Genomic DNA, 24,232 nt, shown 5'->3' with positions numbered 1-24,232 from the left:
TTCACTTGCTGCCCAACACTGACTGCTATCTGCCCTGTTTTAAAAAGGGCGTGATTTATTCTGCACCACTTCTGGAACTGTAATTAAATCTCAGAGGAGAAATTTATAGGTACAAAATTTTGGCTCAGTGTAAGGAAGAATTTTTTGTGTACTTCAAATTGTTCTCCAAAGTTTTTTTTGTTTGTTTGTTTTTGTTTTTGGTCGCTAGAAATACTTAGTCTGATATCAGGTGTCATTTAAAGCCACATGGGATTTTAATCCCAATTTCCTTTTCTATTTTTTTATTCACAGTGCCATCATTCATGTTTCCTATAGCTTATGACAGTCAACATAAGAACTGGAGCTTGAAAGGATGGCAGATTTTGTTTTCTATCCTAAGAGATTCTGATTGTTTAAAAGTAAATAACTGTATTCTCTGATTAATGGGTGCTTCAATGTATTTTAAATTGTGCTCAGTTCTGCCATTTTAAATATCCCAGGTATTTCTGTGCTGATGATCCAGTGACTATACTTTTAAAAATCTTGCCTTAACTGATGTATTATATCTTTTATCTTTATTTTTTTTAAAGATTTATTTATTTATTTGACAGAGTTACAGAGACAGAAAGGGAGAGACAGAGAGAGAATGTCCATCTGCTGGTTTACTCCACAGATGGCCACAATGGCCAGGACTGAGCCAGACCAAAGCCAGGAGCCAGGAGCTTCATCCGGGTCGCCCATATGGGTGGCAGGGACCCAGGTACTTGGGCCATGTTGTGCTGTCATTCCCAGGTAGTTAGCAGGGAGCTGGATGGAGTGGAGCAGGAGGTCTTGAACTTGAACATGGGGTGCCAGCATCTCAGGCAGTGGTTTTACCTGCTACCCCACAATACTGGCCTCTCTTTTATCTTTCTTGGGATATATTTCCCTCTCCTCCTGCCCACCTTAATTCTTGTATCATCTAACTGCTGAGCTTTGAAAAGCATTTTAACTTTTTTTATAGATTCACATGTGGTTATGAGAAATAATGGACAGCTCCATATAGCCTGTATTTGTTTTCCTACATTGGAAGCATCTTGCAAAACTATAGTGTGAAAGCAAAACTAAGGGTAATGGCACTGATATATTCTACCAGTCTTACCTTTTCCAGTTTTACTGGTATTCATTTAAGTGTGTATATTTATTTCTACAATTACAATTCTGATCACATGTTTGGGTTCCTGTGTGCACCACCATACTTAAAGTACAGAGTGCTTCCTCACTGCAAAGAGCCCTCCATTTGTATTGTTGGGTGGATAGTGGTGGGGAAAGTTGCAGACTACGCCAGCTTGAAGAGACTATTGATTCTACAAAGCAGCCAGCTGTATAAGGAAAGGCAGTTAGTGGATTTCTGTATTCAGAAATATACCTGTGCCTTTAACAGACAGTAAGAGTGTTTTGATGTTACAATGGCTGTTTTGAAGGGAAAAAGTTCCTAGAAAAATGAATTCGCATCTTGAAACCCAGAATGTTAATTTTTCTCTAAAGTTAATGTTGGCTTACCATAAAAACAGGCATCAATTAAATTGAAAATTTTGACTAAAACCAAGAGGATAACAGATGAGCAATCCCATATACAAAGCTCATTTAAACTTTTCCTGCCCTAAGTATGTTAGCATCTTTATTTTAGTATGCTATAAAATTCTGTGCAGTTATTCTCTGCAGTTGTCTTTTGTTACCTCTGAAACTGAGCTCCTTGAGAATAATGATGATTTCTTATAAGAAGATAGGGGAGTTGTAGAGTCAGGAAATAATTTTTGAGTGAATGAATATGGAGAGTAACTATTCTAATGCAAAAGAAAATACAATGAAAATTTTAAAGTAAGCCTTGTAGCAGAGCTTGAACATATGGAACTCTGATAATGTTTATAAGAAGTAATATTAGAATACTGTGCTTATCTTCATACATCTTCAAGGTTATTTAGACAAATTTGTTTATGCTTGTTATTTTAGAAGCCTAGAAACTATTTTGGCCTGATAGTAAGAATTTGTGATTTTTTTTTTTTTTTTTGACAGGCAGAGTTAGACAGTGAGAGAGAGAGACAGAGAGAAAGGTCTTCCATCCTCTGGTTCACCCCCCAAATAGCCGCGACGGCCGGCGCTGCGCTGATCCAAAGCCAGGAGCCAGGTGCTTCCTCCTGGTCTCCCACACTGCCTTCCCGGGCCACAGCAGAGAGCTGGACTGGAAGAGGAGCAACCGGGATTAGAACCCGGTGCGCATATGGGATGCCGGCACCTTAGGCGGAGGATTAACCAAGTGAGCCATGGTGCTGGCCAGAATTTTTGACATTTTAATACCCAAAGAACTAGAGAAACAAATTGCCAAGTGAACATTTGTGTGAATGTATTTTGGCAAAATTACATTACAGAAATTATTACAGAATCCTGGGGAATAGCAGTTGTTTTTCCATTTTTAAATATTTCTTAGAATGGACATTTGGCCTAGAGGGTAAGATGCAGGTTGGGACACCCACATAACATGTAGGAGTGCCTGGTTTCGAGCCTGGGTTAGATTCTGGTTTCCAGCTTCCTGCTAATGGGCACCCTGGAGGCAGTGAGTGGTAGCTCAAGTAGTTGGATCAATTAGGGGATACCTGGATTGAGGTACAGACTCCCATTTTCTGGGCACCTGGGGAGTAAAACCCTGGATGGGAGTTTTCTCTATTTCTCTTCTTAAATGTGTCCATCCATTCATAAATACATAATAACTCTTGTTATTAATAAGAAATTTGTTAAACAAGCAGTTAGCTTTAGTTATAGAAATTCTGTAGGTTTATTTGGATAACATGATATTCAAATAATTATACAAATGACTTAAATATTTCCCCAACTGCTTTAGAAGGAAGTCAGCCATCATGACAACTGATACTATAATAGGGAAAGCTGGGTGTAGAATTGTTTCGCTAGACTGCAGCTTATCATTGCCTCTTCATATTCCATTGATAATGGAATCATTTCAATATCATATCATTGATATCATATCAATGGCTTGGAAGTGGAGGAGTTGAAACTCAAACCAGGCAGTCCTCTGTTGAACGCAGGTGTCCCAAGTGGCTTAATTCCTACACCAAACCCCTACCTCTAATTAATGAGTTTTTCTAACCAGTCTTTTAAAAGAACATGTTTATTCTAACTTTCATTTTGATACATTATAGAATTGTCAAAAGGAAAGTTGTTTTCCTTTTCCATCTCCCTTTCTTCCTCTCCTCCTCCATTATTTTAAGAGAACTCTTACAGAATACTTTTCCTTAAAGATTGTAATTGAAAACCAGATGCTCTAAAATCCTGTTAGAACAGGCTGTTTTTATCTTTCCTTTGTATAAATTAGATACAGGAAATCTCTTAAGTGCAGAAAAGTACTTTTTCTTTATTAAAATAATAACTTTAACATAATGTTAATAAATATCTTTATATAATATTTAAAGAAATTAAAATCAAATGTAACTCTGTCACCCTGGGATAACCACTATTTATATTTTGATGTGTTTCCTTCCAGAGTTGAGTATGTGTGTGCATTTACATTTTACTTTTTGTATGTAATATTTTCTGATCATTTTCCTATGACTAATTTCAGGAGACCATTTTTGTTTTGTTTTTGTTTTAAAGATTTATTTATTTTATTTGAAGGGCAGAGTTACAGAGAGCGACGGGGGGGGGGGGGGTAGAGAGAGATCTTCCACCCTCTGGTTCACTTCCCAAATGGCTGCAACTGCTGAGGCTGGGCCAAACTGATGCCAGGAGCCAGGAGCTTCATCCGGGTCTCCCACATGGGTGCCAGAGTCCACTGACTTAGGCCATCTTCCATTGCTTTCCCAGGCACATTGGCAGGGAGCTGGATTGGAAATGGAGCAGTTGGACTCAAACTACTGTCCATATGGGATGTCGATGGTGGCTTAACCCGCTGTACTACAACAGTGGCCCCAATGTAGCAGCATTCATGTACTGAGACAAGACACCATGGCCTCTTAACAGGAAGTAGTCTTTTATTATGCTGGCATAAGGCCCAGGTGGAATTTCTTATCCAAAATCCTGATTCTTGAACAAAGAAGAGTTTTCCCTTATATACAGTTTTAGCCTCTTTGTTTCCCTTTTCTGGTTCCCTATGTACATTTGATTGGATATTTGAATGTTACATGGTGACCATAGGATTGATACAATACTGTGCATATGTAGTTACTGAAGATTTTTTTTTTTAAACACATGATGAACTATAAGCTGTCTGGCAAGGGTTAACATCATTGCTCTGTACTAACAAGTAGAACCTGAAATGGTTACATATAAGCAGATAGGGACTATGGTTGAAGCATTCATAGGCAAGCAGATAACAACTACATTTCATTCCCAGGACAGATGCCTCCCTTTTTCTTCTTCTGACCTTAGGAAGGCCTCTACCACAACTTTAAGCATGTCAGTTAGAAACAAGTTTAATTAAAAGACAAAGGCCTCTGCCACATCAAGACCATGATTTTTAATGGTGGCATTATATTTTGTCTTGTGAATGAACCAACATATGTTTAACTATGCTTACATTATTGAATATATTGTTTTCTTTACCAAAAATAGTGGCTTGGTAAATGTTTTAAAATCATAAGTTACACTTCAGATTTTTTCCTCAGACTGAATTCCTAAAATTATATTGAATGAATCAAATCCAAACATTTTGAAAATGTCCTGATATACATTCCCTAAATTTCTCTTCAGACTATATAAATTAATATTTCCAATCAGCAGTATATGAGGATGTCTTTTATAGTAAACCCTTCTCAGCAATAGATACTGTCATTGAAAACTGCAGCTTTCATTGATGAAAAATATTAACTCATTATTGAATTTTACATTTCCTTGAATACTGGTGATGGCAGTAGTAATGGTTCAAGCAGATAGGATCCTAATACCCATGTGGGAGACCTGAATTTAGTCCCTGGTTCCTGCCTGTGGTCTGGCCTAGTCGTGCTGTTGTGGTTATGTGGGGAGTGGATCAGCAGGTGGGAGACCCTGTCTCTGTCTCTCTCTGCCTTTCAAATAAATAATAGAGTTTAAAAGATGTATTTGATTTATTTGATTGTTACTTTAAACGTTGTCATCTTGAGAAATTAAAACATTATTTTAGTGGCATAGCTCTTGTTAAAAATATTTTTGGACCTTTTTGATGATATAGAGTCTAGGGTTTGGTCTTGTTTCATGGGTTTACATGTATTGTTTATGTTTAGTTCATAGGTTATATTTTCCAGTCAGCTATAAAATTTGGAAAAAATTTTAATGTTTAAGGGATATCGTATGTCCAGACATCATCCAATGTCTGTTAAGGAAAAATGAACCTATAAACAAAAGAGATTGATTTTCTTGTGTGCCTGGTAAATTGATTTGAAAAATGGTTTTCAAAAATGGATACAAAAGAAGCTTTGAAAAAGAGTTTGGTTGAAATGGTTAATTTGTATAGTCTCAAGGAATTTTAAAAAGTTTTATAATTATTTTAAATCCTGTATGATAATAATTGGTAGTGATTTAAGAGCATAAAACAAAACATGTGGGGTAATTTATAGATATTATAATTTATAAGATGATTAAGCGCATATGCTGTCTCCATCTGTGTGGACTTAATTAGATGATTGACTTTATCACTTCTGCTAAACACCTGAGGACTTTTCCTTTGTAAATTTTAGTCTTCATATTAATCAGCAGGAGCATTTGCTTTAAGTTTAAAACCTCCCAATGCTTAAGTGCACATAAAAAAAAGATGGCAGATGCTTTGCATACTCTGTACAAATAGTGATAATGTTTGCCTTTGTTCATTCTCATTTGAATGCTGTTTGTGTGTGCTAGCAGTGACACACTTTTGTGATTTTATTTGTATGTCTTCAGATCTAAGGTACCGAAACCAGAAATATTGAGCTCCTGTTCAGGTAGTTCATGTTCCTCAGTTGGCTTTAGATGGTTAACTTATTTTATCGCTTGGGTCCTTGCAGGTTCCATTCTAGAATAGAGTATGCCTTTTTCCAGTTGTCCACTAGTCTAGATAGTTTGCATTCAGATAATTTAAAAGATACTATGATACTATTTGTGTGTGTATAATATATATATATATATATATATATATATATATATATATATATATAGAAAGAGTTACACAGAGAGTGAAGGAGAGGCAGAGAGAGAGAGATCTTCCATCTGCTGGTTCACTCCCCAAATGGCCTGCAATGACTGGAGCTGTGCCAATCTGAAGCCAGGAGCCAGGAGCTTTCTCTGGGTCTCCCATGCTGGTGCAGGGGCCCAAGGGCTTGGTCCATCTTCCACTGCCTTCCCATACAATAGCAGAGAGCTGGTTTGGAAGTGGAGCAGCCAGGTATTGAACCAGTGCCCATATGGGATGCCAGCACTGTAGGCGGCGGCTTAACCCATTATATCACAGCACCAGCCCCAATTTTTGAATATATTAAAAAAGTGGGAGTAGACTACAGTGACTCTATTGATCTATGAACAATTAGTAAAGGAGTTCTTGACTTCCTTGTCTAACCTAAAATAGAAACTAGTAGAATTTTTAAATTTTTATTTATTTATTTGAGAGGCAGAGTTAGAGCGAGAATGAGAGAGGGATATCTTCCATCCACTCCCCAAATGGCCGCAACATCCGGGCTGGGCCAATCTAAAGCCAGGAAACCAGCAACCAAGAACTTGGGCCATATTCTGCTGCCCTCATATGCCACTAGCAGAGAGCTGGATGTGAATTAGAGCAGCTGGGACTTGAACTGGTGTCCATACGGGATGCTGGCATCACAGGCTGTGGCTAAGCCTACTGCGCTGCCCCTAGAGCTGCTCTTTGATTCTTTTATACTTTATGTGAAAACTTTGAAAGCTTAAACTTTTTAGTGATTAAAAAGGCTGAAGACAGGAGCAAATTTCTTTCTTGTAGAGTAACCTTGTCAATTACAAGGTGAGCTCTTCAGGTATTGGTAAATGGCTGAAAATTTGTGAAGCAGGGGTGATTTGTGAATTAACTTCTTTTGCAAACAGAGAAACTCCTTTATTATCTGCCAGTATTTGAATTTGAAACATATAAATTAATTTTATTACCTACACATCTGATGATCTTTCAATATTTGGAGCAGAAACAAGGCTTTTGAAGATGTTGAGAATCTTTCACACTTGTCGTTTTAAAAATTGTGCAGATAATTTATTTTAAAGCCATACAAGTGCATTGCATGCTGGATTCTTATTCCTTATTTTTAAAATTGTAGTCAAAGATTGGAAATCCGAGCACAGGTTGCTGATGCCTTCTTGTCCAAGTTCCAGCTGACTTCTGATGAAATGGGTCTTCTCCGTGGTACAAGAGAAGGACCTGTTACTGAGGTACTTAATTTTTAAGTTTTTTTTTCCTCAAAGTAACACATGAATTTTCTTGGAAGCCTAATTTTGTTGGAAGCCAAAGAGTATAAGAAAAATTATAAAGAAAGTCTACATCACCTCTTCCTCTCTTCCCTACTTCTAAGTTGTTGATAATTTACAACCATTTCTGCCAGCTTTGTTAATTACTTTTTCGTGAAGTCTATATTTTAGATCTGTCGTTAAAAAGAATATGCTTTGATTGTCTATATTATTTCTGTTGATTTCCTATCATGAAATGTGAGGATTTAGCCTCATAACCCCACAGCACAAGCAGCGCACATATGTATACCCTTTACTCCTTCATTTCTCACAGTACAGTTACGTCATATGTTCTATTTTCATTAAACTGAATTTCTAAAAAATTATTCATCAAAGAAAAATAACATCCATTATTTTATGATTGGAATATTATTTGTGACACTGTGGAAACTAAGATTCCAATACATTTTTCTAAAAGAAAACAAATATCACTTTGTGATCATTCAATTATTATGTATTTAATAAGCATATTGTTTGCATCTAGCTTTATATTTCACTTTTGAATGAGACAGGAACAGACATAAAATCAATACATAAAACATAGTCACCTGTGATAAGAATGCCATACTAAAGTCATAAGATATGTAATACGTAATATGTTTTCCTTTATGTGGTAATCTTTAGGTTTGCATTTCTCTTACTATACTGTACATTTCTTGAGGACATGGACTTTTGTCTTTATAAGTTTTATATCATTGCAATTAGCATACTTTTTAGCACATAGTACATATCAAATTAATGTGTTTAAAAATATGAATAAATACCTATTATGCTTTATTTAAAATATTTAAAAATTTAGATCAGTATAAAAAGGCTTCATTAGAATAGGTGAAAGAATTTGTTTCCCTTTTGTAGTAATCTTTCAATCAAGGTAATTAATTGCAGCTGAAATCATGGTAGTTAAAAGTCACATTCTTTATTTTAAAGGACTTTTTCAAAGCATTAGGAAGAGTAAAACAGATTCATAATGACGTCAAAGTTCTCCTACGTACCAACCAGCAAACAGCAGGGTGAGTAACTTCCTTGCCTGGATTACATCAGTGTGTACATTTTGAAAATTTAGGTTCTTTTGGAAACTCTTACTGACTGTCAAATAGGAGTTTAATTTTCATTTAGCTTTGGAAAAAGAGGAAGTTATACTGTAACATGTTTATAGACAAACAGTAATTTGTAAGGAAGTGATGTTATTAAAATTTGACTTTTTTTAATCATAAAAAATTACTGATTACTGAAAAAATCATACCAGAAAATAAAAAGCTAATAGATTGTAGACACATCATTCCTTAACCAAGTAAAATAATTAGGTACTTACAAGTAGCTATTGACCAAAAGTTTAAATTTTAATTTTTTTTAGGTTAGAAATTATGGAACAGATGGCCTTGCTTCAAGAAACAGCTTATGAGAGACTTTATCGATGGGCTCAAAGTAAGTGATTTCTTTCATATTGTTTAAGTTTATGAATATTAGTATTTGATTTTAAAAATTTCATTTGGCCTTTATCTAATAAATTTTGTTTTTAGTAGTCAAAAGTGTTTTAAAAGAGAAAAACAAATTCTACATTTGAACATAATATCTTTGTATCATTTGCCTGTACTCTCAGTCAACCAATATACTGAAGGATGAGAATGAAACAGGAAGACTGTATTTCTGTTCTTCATTATCTTGATTAGACACTTCTTGTTGTTTACATAATACGAAGTTATAAATAATGAATCAACTTTCTATTGCTATTCTAACAAAGTACCATAGACTTAATGAGTTAAAACCACACCAATTCCGATCAGAAATTGGATTTGTCACTACACTGTAAGTATGGGCAGGGTTGTATTTGTTTCTGCAGACTCTGAGGGATGGTCTGTTTCCTTGCTCATTAATTTTGTCGCCAGAGTTCCCTTCCGTGTGACTGTGGGATTGAGGTCTGAGTTTCCTTGCTGGCTGTCAGTGAAGGAGTTTCCTAGTTTTAGAGGCTGCCTGCATTCTTTGCCTGTGGCCCCTTCATTCATCTTCAATGCTAGCGGTGGTGTGTCAAGTCTCTCTTTGACCTTTAATCTCTACTGCTCCTTCTTGCATTGCTTATTTTCGCCTCCTCTATTTTAAGGGTAGTCTGAGAAAATCTGTTTTAAGGTCTACCCGCTTAAGTCCATCTGCAAAGTTGCTTTTGTCCTGTAATGCAACATGCTCACAGGTTCCAGAGATGAGGGTGTGGCTATCTTTGGGGCACCATTATTTCACCTAACACAGAAGCAATGTTTCAATTTACGGTTTACAAAATAGTCTGTTAAAACCAGTGAAAATAGTTCAGCAAGAGTGGAACAGGAGCACATGATATCTTAATAACTGTTATTAACTGGTTGAAGGAGTTGTGATTAAATCCAGTTACCGGATTACACGTGTTCTATACTGTGACACCCTAATTCTCTTTCTGGGTGCTTTGCTCTTTATCTCTAAACTGCTTGTTTTTCTACTTCTCTTTTTATTGACAGTGTTTCCTCCTATCTGGAGTGTTGTCTGACTTTTTCTTTCTTTGTATACAAATCCTGTATTAACATTCAATGCAGCATTTAGGTTATGAATCTTCCTGGAGCTGTCCATGGCTACAGAAAATCACAGGGACTTTTTTCATCTCTAAACCCTAATCACTGGTAATGAGTAGTTAGCATTTGATATAATATATTAGTACTCAACTTTCACATATATTTGCCTTATCTCTAGTTAATTTCTACCTTCACAAAGGCATGGGCATTGCCTCATATTTCTTCACATTTCCACAGCATCTCACATAGTGGTTTCAAACTTTGGATCTCTGACTCTTGGACATTGTGGAGTCACTTTTAAAGATATTTCCAGTTTCTTACATGTGTGTTTTATCATTCGTACATGCTAGGGAAACATACTGTGGGAAAGACATTCTTGTTTACCCAAAGGTTGGGAATTTCTAATCAAGTTTTAAATTCAGACTATAGTAGGTACTTGTAGCATTTTATAGATAAAATTAGAACAGTAAAGAAAATGTTATAGAGATTTCTGAGTTTAATATCGGAATAATTTTGAAATTATAATTTTATTACCATGTATCAGTTCTCCATATGAACGTTTCTAAAAAACTACTTAGTGATTGTTCCTGAAGGAAGGAACTGGTAATGTATTTTTTGTACTTCTCTGCTCTTATCTTACACTGCCCTGTGTATGGCAGTCATTCAATAAATATTTGTTTCTTGATTGTTTTCTTCATAAATGTAATTTTTTATCATTATAAAATATGGGTTTGGGTGTATCTGATAGGATATGTGGTCACATAAAATTTATAACTACTTAATTTCTAGTTCAGTTAACAGCATAAATTACTTTCTGATTGCCATATTCTCTAGCTTTTTCTGAACATTTTTTTCCTGGGATGTTTGATGTAAAATTTAGACTTCTAGTATACAATGGACATGATAAAGACTTATTATGTAATGAGAGTTTTAATGTTAATTATTTTTCAGGTGAATGCAGAACATTGACACATGAATCATGTGACATATCTCCAGTCTTAACTCAGGCAATGGAAGCCCTGCAGGATAGACCTGTCTTATATAAGTTGGTGACTTTTTCCTAATTAAAAATTAAATTGTACTTTTTCTTTGATAATTTACATTAATTTTTGGTATGATCTACTTCATATTTATAATAATTTACAGTGATATTTTCATCTTGCATGTATATCATTGGAACATCCACTCATTTGAATATGACATGTTATAGAATACAATATGAAGAGGAAAACCAGGGTGCCCCTTTATCTAAACCACCTTTTATTCATGTAGTGGTTTCCCCATTCTGTCATTTTATTAATTTCTTTGGAATTGTCAACCTCCCCCAGAGAGATCACACAGGGATAAAAAAAACCTCAATTTTTACTGTTAGGTTTCCATTGATAGTATTTTGGAAAAGAGAGTCAAAAGACTTTGAATCCTGTAAATTATGCCAACCAAATGCTCTGCCTGCTTTTTAATTTTGTTCTTCTATTTCTCATGAAATAAAATTATTTCTTAAAAAGTCTGGAGTAGCATGAGATTAAGTTCTAGGGAGACTGAGGGTTGTGATAATTTAAGAAACAGCCAATAGGCCAGCGCTGTGGCATAGTGGATTAAGGCTCCAGCCTGCACCACCTGCGTCCCATGTGGGCACCAGTTCGAGTTCTGGCTGCTCCTCTTCTGATCCGGCTCTCTGCTGAGGCCTGGGAAAGCAGTAGAAGATGGCCCAAGTGCTTGGGCCCCTGTGCCCGTGTGGGAGACCTGGAGGAAGCTCCTGGCTCCTGGCTTTAGATTGGCTCAGCTCTGGCTGTTGTGGTCATTTGGGGAGTGAGCCAGTGGAATGGAGGACCTCTCTCTCTCTCTCTCTCCCCCTTCCTCCCTCTCCCTCTCCCTCCCCCTCCCCCTCCCCTCCCCTCCCCTCCCCCCCCCCCCCTCTCTGTTTGTCTGTCTGTCTGTCTCTTTCTCTCTGGTTCCACCTTTCTCTGTAACTCTTTCAAATAAATAAAAAAAAAAATTCTTTAAAAGAAAAAAATAAAAGAAACAGCCAAGAGATTGTTACAAAGGCATTGGGTCCTGGTCTGAGTCATATTTTTTAAAGGATTTCTTCATTACTCTACTTTCTGACTAGAAGATTAATTAGCCTGTAAAAATTCCATAGCACAAATACTAGGATAGCTCTGCAAAATGATAAAACTTTATATTACATACTGAGTACTTACTGTGTTTTAAGCATTGTTTTAATTTCTGGAGGCACAGAAATCAGTATGGCAGGGGGCAGACATTTGATGTCCTGGGTAGGCTGTTGCTTGACACATCCATGTCCCAGATCGGAGTTGTTAAAGTCCTAGTCTAGTTCTGCATAGGTTGTTAAAATCCTAGTTCTGTTCACCATTCTATCCTGCTGAACATGAAGTGGCTCAAGTACTTGGGTCTCTACCACTGGTGAGGCATCCTGATTGAGTTCCAGACTCCTGATTTCATTTCAGCACAGCCCTGGCTGTTGAGGGCATTTTGGGAGTGAACTGGCAGATGGGAAATCTCACTGTCTTTCTCTTTCTTCTTTTCAAGTGAATAAGTTTTAAAAATCAAATACAAAATTGTCCTCAAGTTGTTTTACTTTATGAATCCAGATGTAAGCAATTGCATTTTAACAGTATATATTAATTACTATCTAGGGGTCACATTTTGGGTGATGTGTGGCTTAAGATTTCTAAGGAGAAAGAGATGAACATCAGGGTACACTTCCTCAGGGAAATAGGTATAAAATGAGTTCTGAAGTTGATTAGACATTTTCTTGGGAGAAAGGAAGAACAAAATATTCCATGTTAAGGGAATAACATGTGCAAAAGTATGGGTTGAGAAAGAATCACTTTTTCAAGATGGGAATTTCCTTAAATTTAGGAAAAATTTAATAATGTATCATGTCAGCCACCAGATGGCAGTATATGAACTTTGTTAAATAATGTGTAAATGTTCACTGCTCCTTATGGTGTTTCAAATGTGAGGATATTGGCAGAATAATGTCAGTTATTGCTGTCTCTCAGGACAGTTGCAATATTCATTGTTTCTTGGGTAGTATGTGACTTGAATATTACTTCATTATTAACTTTTAATAAATCAACTACAGAAGTTTCTTTTCTTATTTATATAAAGGAAACCGATTTCATGTATTTCACATATGCAGTTTTAAGAACATATTTCCTACCCTTCCTCCCTCTTCCTTCCTTTCCTTCAATTTACTTTATAATCACCAGCTTAATCCCCCACTAAATAAAGAATTCAAAAACTAGTAAGTAGAGAGAGACCACCAATGATCTAATTTCAGTAAGTTGCTTTAAGTAGTAATTTATTATAAGTCAAAATTAAAAAGAGTTGATGACTTCTTCCTTTCCTTGATAAGCCTTCAGAACATAAGTTATTTAAAGATGTAGCAATATGTACAATGCTACTCTGCTTCATTTTTCATGTTTGTATTTTTTGTATTCAGAAGAGGAACTTCTGTAGTATTTTATCTTTTAATTTGCGTTTTGATTAGAATTTTGCTTTTATTTATTGGAGCTAAACAGAAAAAATATCTTTTAATTTTAACTGGAGGCATTTTAGAATATTTAAATAATTTGAACATTGATTCTTAGAAAGCTACATTCTTCATTTTTTTCTCTTTGTTGGAAGAGAGTCTCATGTGGTTAACATTTTCTTCTGTCTCTGGGAAAAATATTTCATGTCTGTTATCACTGAAGGTTCATTGTTGCTCATGTTGTTTTTCCCTCAAATTATATTTGTTCTGCAGGAAAATTAGCATTAATGTTTATTGCTATTGCATGTTAGTGTACAGATTATTTTTCCAGAGGTTGTCAGATTTAATAATCCACTCTTTCTCCCAGCCCCCATTTATAATACCATTGAATACCATTGGATTCTCTTGTTTCTGTTTTAACTGTAACTCTAGGAAACAACCCCAGAAACAGAAGTTGTTTATGTTTACTATGGTCAGTGGGCTACTGGGAGTGGAATTAGTTTTATAAATTTAAAAATTTCAAAAGTTTCTGAATCTCATATAATGATAAGTAGTAATCTGAACATACATTCATTATTTCTTGGAATCACGTGATCATTTAAAGAAGGCCTTCTTCATACTAGAAATATTTATAATTTAAGAGCATGAGGGAAAAAAACAGAAATGAGCATTTTGTTCAAGTTGTTTTAAAACATGCAAAGTAAATGCAAGGCAACTATGCAGTTAAAAATTTTTAGCTTGATACTGTGCTTTCCCTTTTCTGTAGTAGTATTCACTTTCAGGAAATTTCAAAACTGTTTTCTTATACCTGAAGACAAACAATCACAAAGAGCCACAGTCTGGTTTATAGTGAACAGTTCTCAAAAAAAACTTCAGGTTCCTAAAAATTATAGGCATTCACCATTTCACACTTTCCCCTTTATTTGGAAATAATTTCTATCCCATTTTTCTTATATTTAACCAAAAATGATTTTTTTTGTTAAATCAGCAACATATTAAAGAAAGAAGTATAGCATAGTGTAAGAAATGACATGTTTTGGAGATCCTAGGTAAATTTTGATAACTTTTACATATGTGTAGGTTAATAGAATAATTCTTAGTATTTATTCTTAATAATTCTTAATATTCTTAAAAATTAAAGAAGAAAAATGACTACTTGAGAGTTTTAATATCTTTGTTATAGAAATTGGAGGGTTTAGTGTATAATGAAAAGATGTTCTATATTTAATAGGAAATGAAGCAACTCTCTTGACATTGGATTGCCAAAATATACTTTGTTTTCCTGTTTACTTTTAAAATTGAAGGACCTTTCAGTTGGGGGATGCGTGTAAGCAGTGGTGGTGACAATGGGAAGTAAGGGATGAGTCCAATGAAAGAAATAGTACATGGGGCAACGCCAGGTCATCTTCATAAACTTCACCCTGAGTTGTCCTACCCATTGGTTCAAAGCTTTCCTTCCCTGCCAGTTCCTCACCTTAAAAAGAACTTTTCTCTTTTAAGCTTTGGTAGGTGACTTCTAAATATGTGAGAGTACTTTTAAAAGTTCACAGAAAATGGTAAATTAAAAAGTAACTTTTATTTTAGAACAAAAATGTTGAATCCATACATAGTATTCTCTTAATTTGCTTTTTCCGTGAACTTTCTGAAGGCTCTATGTATGTTTAGGAAATGGTATTTGCTCTTTATGCATGTTTGGAATTTAAGGAACACCTAGTCTGTCTAATATTGGAGTCAGTATAAGCTTTTAAACTGGATAACAATTTGGACAGCAAATTTTCGTATAAATTGTAATAGTATATGGAAAGGAGAATTTTTTAATATACAGAAAAAAATCTTAGTTTTTAGGTTGTAGACTTCTATTAAGTAGCTTCGTGAAAAGCAGTAGAACACCATGATTTATATTGCAAAGCTATTGCAAGCTGAAGAGTTCAAGGACTTTTGCCTTGGCTTGATTTTTCTTTTACTAAGTCCACCACTGCTCTATCCCTTATTACTGCTGCCCTTGTTTTAATCCCAAATCCAAATACTGTTCCCTAGGAAGAGTGAAAAATTGTACTTTTAGGTTGAATTTCCAAATGCTGAAGTTATCTCATAAGTCTTTTTTTTTCTTGTGTAAGAGCAATATTGTTTAAGAGAATGTCTAAAGAAACTTTAGATATCTTACTTAGCTCAGAAATTGCATGAGTAGTCTGATATAATCATTAGGGGAAAAATTGAACTGCTTTTCATTTAACTTCTTTTTTCCAGGTACACCTTAGATGAATTTGGAACAGCCAGAAGAAGTACAGTTGTTCGTGGGTTTATTGATGCCCTTACAAGAGGAGGCCCAGGAAGTACACCTAGACCCATTGAGATGCACTCCCATGACCCTTTGAGGTATAGTATCAGACAGCAGTAGAGGATTTGAGGTTTTTTTTTTTTTTTTTTTTTTTTTTTAAACTTTTATTTAATGCATATAAATTTCCAAAGTACGACTTATGGATTACAATGGCTTTCCCCCCGTACCGTCCCTCCCACCCACAACCCTCCCCTTTCCCACTCCCTCTCCCCTTCCATTCACATCCAGATTCATTTTCGATTATCTTAATATACAGAAGATCAGCTTAGTATACATTAAGTATGGATTTCAACAGTTTGCTCCCACACAGAAACATAAAGTGAAAAATAATAGATGATTTTTTAAAATGATGATGAAATCAGAGCAGACGTATTGTCATGTTTAATCCCAGTGAGAGTCAAGTTGGGAATTGATAATTTCTTTTTTTTTTTTTTTTTTTTTTTTTTTTTACAGAGGATCAGTTTAGTATGCATTCAGTAAGGATTTCAACAGTTTGCACCCCCATAGAAACACAAAGTGAAATATATTGTTTGAGTACTCATTATAGCATTAAATCTCAATGTACAGCACATTAAGGATAGAGATCCTACATGAGGAGTAAGTGCACAGTGACTCCTGTTGTTGACTTTACCAATTGACACTCCTGTCTATGGCATCAGTAATCTCCCCATGCTCCAGTCATGAGTTTCCAAGGCTATGGAAGCCCTCTCTGAGTTCTCTGATTCTTATCTTGTTTAGACAAGCTCATAGTCAAAGTGGAGGTTCTCTCCTCCCTTCAGAGAAAGGTACCTCCTTCTTTGAAGACCTGTTCTTTCCACTGGGATCTCACTCGCAGAGATCTTTTGCCAGAGTGTCTTGGCTTTCCATGCCTGAAATACTCTCATGAGCTTTTCAGCCAGCTCCGAATGCCTTTAGGGCTGATTCTGAGGCCAGAGTGCTATTTAGGACATCTGCCATTCTATGAGTCTGCTGAGATTCTCACTTCCCATGTTGGATCACTCTCCCCTTTATTTACTCCATCAGTTAGCGTTAGCAGGTACTAGACTTGTCTATGTGCTCCCTTTGACTCCCAGTCCCTTCACCATGACCAACTGTGAACTGAAACTGATCACCTGGAACAGTGAGATGGCATTGGTACATGCCACCTCGATGGGATTGAATTGGAATCCCCTGGTATGCTTCCAACTCCACCACTTGGGGCAAGTCAGCCTGAGCATGTCCCAAATTATACATCTCTTCCCTCTCCCATTCCCACCACCATGTTCAACAGGGATCACAACAGGGATTTGAGGTTTTTTTAAATGAACTCTTCACCAGTATTCTGTTTGTATAGGTATGTGGGAGATATGCTGGCCTGGCTCCATCAAGCTACTGCTTCTGAAAAGGAACACCTGGAAGCTCTCTTAAAACACGTTCCTACCCAAGGTAGGTACCGTTGTTACAAGGTGGGTATGGTTGTTCACTGCTAAAACTTGAGTTTAGAAAACAATATAAGGCTTCACTGTTTCTATTCTCACTGCCATCTTCTTCATTGAGGTAAAACACTTCACACCTTGATGGTACAATAAACATCTTAATTTATCTTCCTCTCTGGATTTATCCTTACTCTCCTAATATACTTTCTTCTTCTTTGCTCTTATCCTGTCACTGAACTGTTCACAGTTTTATAGTGGACCCTATTTCTTCCCCATCAAGCATATACACAGCTTCACATTTATAACATTTCTGGAATGTTTTGCATGAATTACCTCAAATCTTCAGCATGACACTAAAGATAAGAGATGGTATTTGTTTATGAGTGAACAGACTAAATGACTCACTTATGGTTATTAAGCTACTAATTTGTTCACTTCAATCCAACTTTTGACTTCCCATTTTCTTTTCCATTTTCATCAAACTATTCAATACTTTTCCCCTAAAACATGTACTTAAAATGTTTATCCTGATTTCAAGGAAGAAAAAATAACTATATTTTAGAATTACTCTAGTCTTATTTATATAATTTCAAATCTTCTTAGTTGTGACTCTGTTAGGGTGCTTGTTTTAAAGTTTGAGGGTTTAATGTATGAAAAAAAGATGTTCTATTTTTGATGGGAAGTGAAGAGAAATATTGTGACATGGTTATCACTTGACCATTTCACGTAACTCAGCCACGCATTTTTGTGGTTTATCACATGATCTGCAGGAGACACCAGCATAGAAATAGATAGTAATACCTAAACTCTGCAGTGTTGAGGTTAGACTCAGCATGGATTGGCACAAAGGCTACTACATTGTTTGAATTTTTTTTTTCTTGTTGTTATCCTGATTACTCAGTTTAAAAGAATGTGCTTGTATTTTTTAAAATATGTTTTAGAAAAGTAGAGTCAGTGTTAAGAGGTGGGAAGGAAGGAGGCTGGAGTTAGATGAAGCAGCTTATTTTTCAGGAAGGAGTGAAATCTTCTGAGCCTCAGTTTCTCCACCTGTGAGAAAGGCAGTGGTTAGAAGCAGCAAATGTCAAGTCCCCATACTGTGCTTGATATTGAGAAAATATCAGTTCTTCCATTTGATTGCAAAGTATATTTTTCATCTTTATACCCTCAGTTTATACATTTAGCACCACTGCCTGGAATAAGTTTTTTTTTTTTTTTTAGAACAAATGCTAATACATCTTCACATCATTTCCTTCAGTTAATATATTTCATAGTCTTTTTTTTTTTGCTCTGTCTTATGTTACTTCTTCCTTATCACAAAGCAATAATATTTATTTTATTAATTCAACAGCCAAATGAACTAACAATACTTTCTAGAAACACATTAGTTATTAACACAATTAGTAATGTACCCAAAATATATCAAAGTTAATAAAGTACTGTTCTGGTTATTTTGTGTGTTGGTAAGTGCCATTAATCATATATTGTTAGTTTTTTTGACCTTATATAAGGCAGTCTAATATATATTGATTAATTAATTTTAGGTGTTGAAGAAAATATTCAAGAAGTTGTTGGGCATATCACTGAGGGTGTGTGCAGACCTCTGAAGGTAAAATTTTGTTTTTACATATGGTGTATGGTATCTGGGAAAAGTATCACCTGATTCTTAGGAGTTCTAAGAAACTGATATCAGCCTGAACTCAGACTATAATTTTGTCTAACACATTAATTAAACTAATGAAATATAGTTTTACATAATCATTGCCAGTTTTCTCTTACAGGATGAAAAATGGAAATATTTTAGTTTGCATTTATTGACTTATTTTTTTCAGGTTATGTTTCTCATAGTAATTTCTGGTAAACAATCAAGAAAAGATCTACTAAATTGAAACAATGTATGAATCTTTACAGATTTACTAAGAATATATTCCATATTCTCTATTTATCCATAGTAAACTTTTTTGTTTATCATAGCAATAAAGAGTGATGAATCCAAGGGTAAAATAAAAGTACATATCAGTATGATCATCGGCCATTTATAGTACAAGGAACAGAATTTAGAGTCCAGTGTGGTTAGAATTCTCATTTTGCCATTTAATTGTGTTTACTTGTTCCAGTTGCTTCACTCTGCTGCTCCTTAATTTGCTCATAGTGAACCTGTATGTGAAACTACCTATAGTGAAGGATTGTTGTAAAGATTAAATGAGGTAACTGTAGATGAAGAACGTAGTTCCTGGCAATTAGTAGGGCTGCAATAGATTTTAAAGGAATACAGGGGCTGGCACTGTGGCGCAGCTGGTTAAAGCCTCATCCAACAACGCCGCCATCTTCAGGGCGCTGGTTTGAGTACTGGCTGCTACACTTCCTATCCAACTCCCTGCTAATGTGCCTAGGCAGGCAGAGTTACAGAGAGGCAGAGGCAGAGCGAGAGTGAGAGAAGTCTTCCATCCACTGGTTCACTCCCCAGATGGCCGCAGTGGCCGGAGCTGCACCAAACCGAAGCCAGGATCCAGGAGCTCCTTGCAGGTCTCCCGCGTGGGTGCAGGGGCCCAAGGATTCTGGCTATCTTCTACTGCTTCCCCAGGCCATAGAAGAGAGCTGCATCAAAAGTGGAGCAGCCTGAACCCTAACTTGCACCCATATGGTGGTGGCTTTAACTGCTGCGTCATAGTGCCAGCCCCAACTCCTAGTCATTTTGATAAGGAAATTATATTTAATCTATCTTATCTTTCCCACCCTTTCTTAGTTCTTATTGTAACTTTTCTTTCTTTTGAGTGATTATGTAATTTTATTTCTATAATCTGGGGGTTGTAATAGACCTTAGAATTTCCTGTCCTACACTGATTAAGAATTAAAACCATTTAAACCTGTTGTTTTTCTAAAGAAATTATATACCAAAGTCTGTCTGTATTGTACTTAGAGATTTTCATGTTTTTTTCCTTAATTGTATGTCCAGAAAGGAGTTTATATCAATTATATGGGGACTGGCGCTGTGGCATAGCGGGTAAAGCTGCCACCTGCAGTGCCTGCATCCCATATGGGCACCAGTTTGAGTTCCAGGTGTTCTAATTCCGATACAGCTCTCATCTGTGGCCTGAGAAAGCAGTGGAAGATGGCCCAAATCACTGGGCCCCTGCACCTGCGTGGGAGACCTGGAGGAAGCTTCTGGCTCCTGGCTTTGGTTTGGCATAGCTCTGGCTGTTGCAGCCATCTGGGGAGTGAGCCAGCGAATGGAAGACCTCTCTCTCTCTATCTCTCTCACTCACTCACTCACTCACTCACTCTCACTTTCTCTCACTCTCTCTTTTACTCTCTCTCTGCCTCTGCCTCTCTCTAATTCTGCCTTTCAAATAAATAAATAAGTCTTAAAAAAATTATAGGGCTATCCTCCATAGCAAATTTTAATGTAAGATGAAAAAAAAAAACTGTAAGGAGGTGTCTTTTTATTATAAAATTAGGAAAACTCACTTTACTTTCTGAAGTCACAGAAATTTTAAATCTTTCCTTATGGTAATAATATTTATTACATACCTGAGAATATTTAACGTATTCATGGCAATTTTACTTCAGATTAGCTTGACAGTAATGTGATATATGATCTAACAACTCTGTATCTTTGTAGGACTGAATTCTTTTTAGTGTAGGGGAGATTTTGATTTTTAGAAGCATAAAGGAAATGTTTTAATAATAATAGAAGCTACCTTTGAGAAGCCATATTTTATTTCCTCGACTTTGTTTAGCTTTTACTTTTCTTTGTCTTAATAACATAAAACTTCATGGGATGTAGACTAAATATGTTTAGTGCACAATAAGATATAATCTCCATGTCTAGGTTTAAAAATCTGTGCTTTTAAGCTTAAATTTCATAATTGTATAGTGGCTACTATGACTCCAAAGCTATAGCTGGAAACATCACAAATAACACCTTCAATCTTTGTTTTCAAGTACATGGGTGAAATTATAGCTTTTTTTTTTTTAAGATTTATTTATTTATTTGAAAAGCAGAGTTACAGAGAGGCAGAAGCAGAGAGAGAGAGGTCTTCCAGCTGCTGGTTCACTCCCCAGATGGCTGCAGCGGCACCGATCCAAAGCCAGGAGCCAGGCGCTTCTTCAGGTCTCCCATGTGGGTGCGGGGCTCAAGGACTTGGGCCACCTTCCACTGCTTTCCCAGGCCACAGCAGAGAGCTGGATTGGAAGTGGAGCAGCTGGAACTTGAACTGGTGCCCATATGGGATTTCAGCACTGCAGGCCACTGCTTTACCTGCTATGCCACAGCACTGGCCTCAAATTATCATTTGAATTTTATCTCTTTTAGTAACAAATTTAGTGCATTATGTGCTCCTGACTTTATTAGAGGGGGTTCTATGAAGATAGATGCATGTACAAATAGCATCGAGCAGAACTGGATACTGTATTGCATGATACGGTTGTTGGTGCTCTCTGCTGGTATAGACTTGTGAAAATAACTACTCTAAGGAGCGATCCGTGATGTTAGTGTGAAGGAAGCTTGTTCTCTTTCAGTCCTCCCTTCCTCTCAGCCCCTTCTCTGTAAACATGAGCCCTCCTTCCCTTCCACCTTTCTCCCCCATCTCCTCTGCTTCCCTCCCTCCTGCGTTTGCTCTTTTATCTGGCTTTTTGGAGGAGAGTCACTGTTCTTTTACCTCTTCTAGTTTCTCTGCTGTAAGATTGCCTGCAGCCTATTTTGTTACTTTTAATATCTGCCTTTATTATCCTGCCACTAACACAGTTAAGATTTGTTGCCTGCTTATTATGTGCCAGGTCTCTTCTGTATACTTTGTAGCTGAACCATTATTTGCATCCCTCCTTTCAAGCTCTAGTGGTTTTTGTCTTCATTGTTGTTACTACTATAATGTCTAGTCATTTGCTGCTGCTGCCAATTCTTTGTCTCTTTTGCCCTTTTTACTTTTTTGCTTTTGTTTCTCTTATTTCCTGTTTTTCCTCTGACTCCTGGCTTTGGTTAAAAATGATTGGTCTCTTACCAAGCTCTCATAAGTTATTTATGCATGGAAAACAAACTAATCATAGTTTATCATTTGTGAATCTCCTGATTTTTCAGCTTTTCTATGTGGCATTCTCTATTGTAGTTGAAAGTGTGCCCTATTACCTCTGGGCCTTTATATGTGTGAAGAGAGTCATGTGTTGTTTTTATTTTTTGTATTTTTTTCTTCCTTTCTTCTTCCACCCATCCCCTCTTTTCTTTTCCTTCTTTCCCTCCTTCCTTCCATCTCCTTTCTCTTAAGGGAGTTGGAATAAGGAGTACTTTCTTGACATCTCAAAATTCTGGAAGGCAGGTTTATGGATAGCTGAGATGTCTGTCCACAGTTGACATATTTTACATTTGCTTTAGTAATTCTATTATAATTCATAAAACATCACCTTTTTGACATAGTACATAATTTAAATCACTGTTGAAGCCTTGGCCTAAGAAATAAATTGTCGTATGGAAACTGTAAGTTCAGATGTTGTTCATAATCTATAGTGTTATGATAGTTAACTATTCTATTGATTTATACCAGAAGGCAAATCATTTTCACAATTAATTTTTTGTGTGTGCTTATATACATATATTTATAGAAACTCATTTTAGCAAATCACATTTGTTGGCATTATGACACATGCCAAAATCTAAGAACAGAGAAACTTGAGCTTTCAAAAGGATTTAGTAAACATCTGCTGTGTATGTACTTCTCTACCAGATACTGCAGAGATGTGAAAGAGGAAGAAAATACAATGTTTAAATATTTGTGTTTAGGAACTAGTTAAACAAGATGATGGCATGTAATAGTAGCTTAGAACAGGTGTAATGCATCATGTAAGTAAGCATGTATCAATGTGGCTTAGATTGTATTAATTAATGAGGGAATATAAAGGAAGAGATCAGTGAGGGATGGAATTTAATTAGAAAATATTCCTGGCAGCTCATTTTGAGGCAAATCCAGATAATCTTAAACCAGAGGGGATTTTTGCCATGGCAGTCTTACATTCAGGTAACTGTATTGGTGCTGGCTTGACATTTGTCTGCTTTCCTTTTTTCTGATTAATAGAAAAAGAAACTAATTATTTTAAAGGCAAGAATTCTTTCATTTTTTTTCCTGAATATTTGGCATCAGGACAGTGTATTTTAACTGATAATTTATTTTTAGGGATTAACAGCTGCTTTTACAATTTAATATTGAGCTAAATTCCATTATGCACTGATGATAACCTCTACATGATCTCATTGAATTGATAGTTCAGAAATTAGCTACCTTGATCCAAATCCTACAGACAATAGACCTTTTTCTTTTTGGTAGAGTGTATCTGTCTTACAATGTTAATTATTTTATCATCTCCTCTGACTTAAAAAATTTCAGAAATTCTTAAAAGGCATTTTTTTTATCTCTACAATAATAAAATGTCACATTTAACTTTTATGCCTTTTTTTTTTTTTTTTTTTTTTTTGGCCAGGCAGAGTTAGACAGTGAGAGAGAGAGAGAGAGAAAGGTCTTCCTTCTGTTGGTTCACTCCCCTAATGGCTGCCACGGCCGACGCTGCGCCGATCCGAAGCCAGGAGCCAGGTGCTTCCTCCCCGTTTCCCATGTGGGTGCAGGGGCCCAAGCACTTAGGCCATCTTCTATGTTTATGCTTTTTACATACCACATCATTAATAAAGAAAAAGTATGATTTCAAGAAATATTTAACTTTTTCTTTTGATAGGTTCGAATTGAACAAGTAATACTTGCTGAACCTGGGGCAGTTTTATTATATAAAATTTCTAATCTCCTTAAATTTTACCACCATACAATCAGGTAAGCGAAAAAGTGAAGTGTACACAGTCCTTTATGATAATTCTTTTTTGGTAGAGCACACAGTAAGCTCTTGTTTGTTTTGTTTTCACTGTATGCATGACCAAGTTTTAATGAGTAGCACCTACAGTCATGTGAATCGTTTATATACATATTATACAGGTCATACCTTGAGATCTGTTATTTCCTTTTCTTTTTATTCT

At 36.0% G+C, this 24,232-nt stretch overlaps 1 protein-coding gene across 2 annotated transcripts in view; it reads left to right on the top strand.

Moving 5' to 3' along the window:
- COG6 (component of oligomeric golgi complex 6) overlaps positions 1 to 24,232 on the top strand; it is an 84,667-nt gene that overhangs the window by 16,458 nt on the left and 43,977 nt on the right. For both annotated transcript variants that reach the window (XM_002721095.6, XM_089303678.1), the window contains 8 exons: positions 7,254 to 7,365; positions 8,368 to 8,450; positions 8,795 to 8,865; positions 10,926 to 11,019; positions 15,721 to 15,849; positions 17,145 to 17,236; positions 18,768 to 18,832; positions 23,941 to 24,032. In XM_002721095.6, coding sequence (XP_002721141.3) covers positions 7,254 to 7,365; positions 8,368 to 8,450; positions 8,795 to 8,865; positions 10,926 to 11,019; positions 15,721 to 15,849; positions 17,145 to 17,236; positions 18,768 to 18,832; positions 23,941 to 24,032 — 738 coding nt within the window. The remainder of the gene's footprint in view (positions 1 to 7,253; positions 7,366 to 8,367; positions 8,451 to 8,794; positions 8,866 to 10,925; positions 11,020 to 15,720; positions 15,850 to 17,144; positions 17,237 to 18,767; positions 18,833 to 23,940; positions 24,033 to 24,232) is intronic.

The sequence above is a fragment of the Oryctolagus cuniculus genome, chromosome 9 (assembly GCF_051225735.1).
Source record: "Oryctolagus cuniculus isolate XC-2025 breed Fujian yellow rabbit chromosome 9, ASM5122573v1, whole genome shotgun sequence".
Classification (NCBI taxonomy): Eukaryota; Metazoa; Chordata; class Mammalia; order Lagomorpha; family Leporidae; genus Oryctolagus; species Oryctolagus cuniculus.
This window is presented reverse-complemented; position numbering and strand designations above follow the sequence as displayed.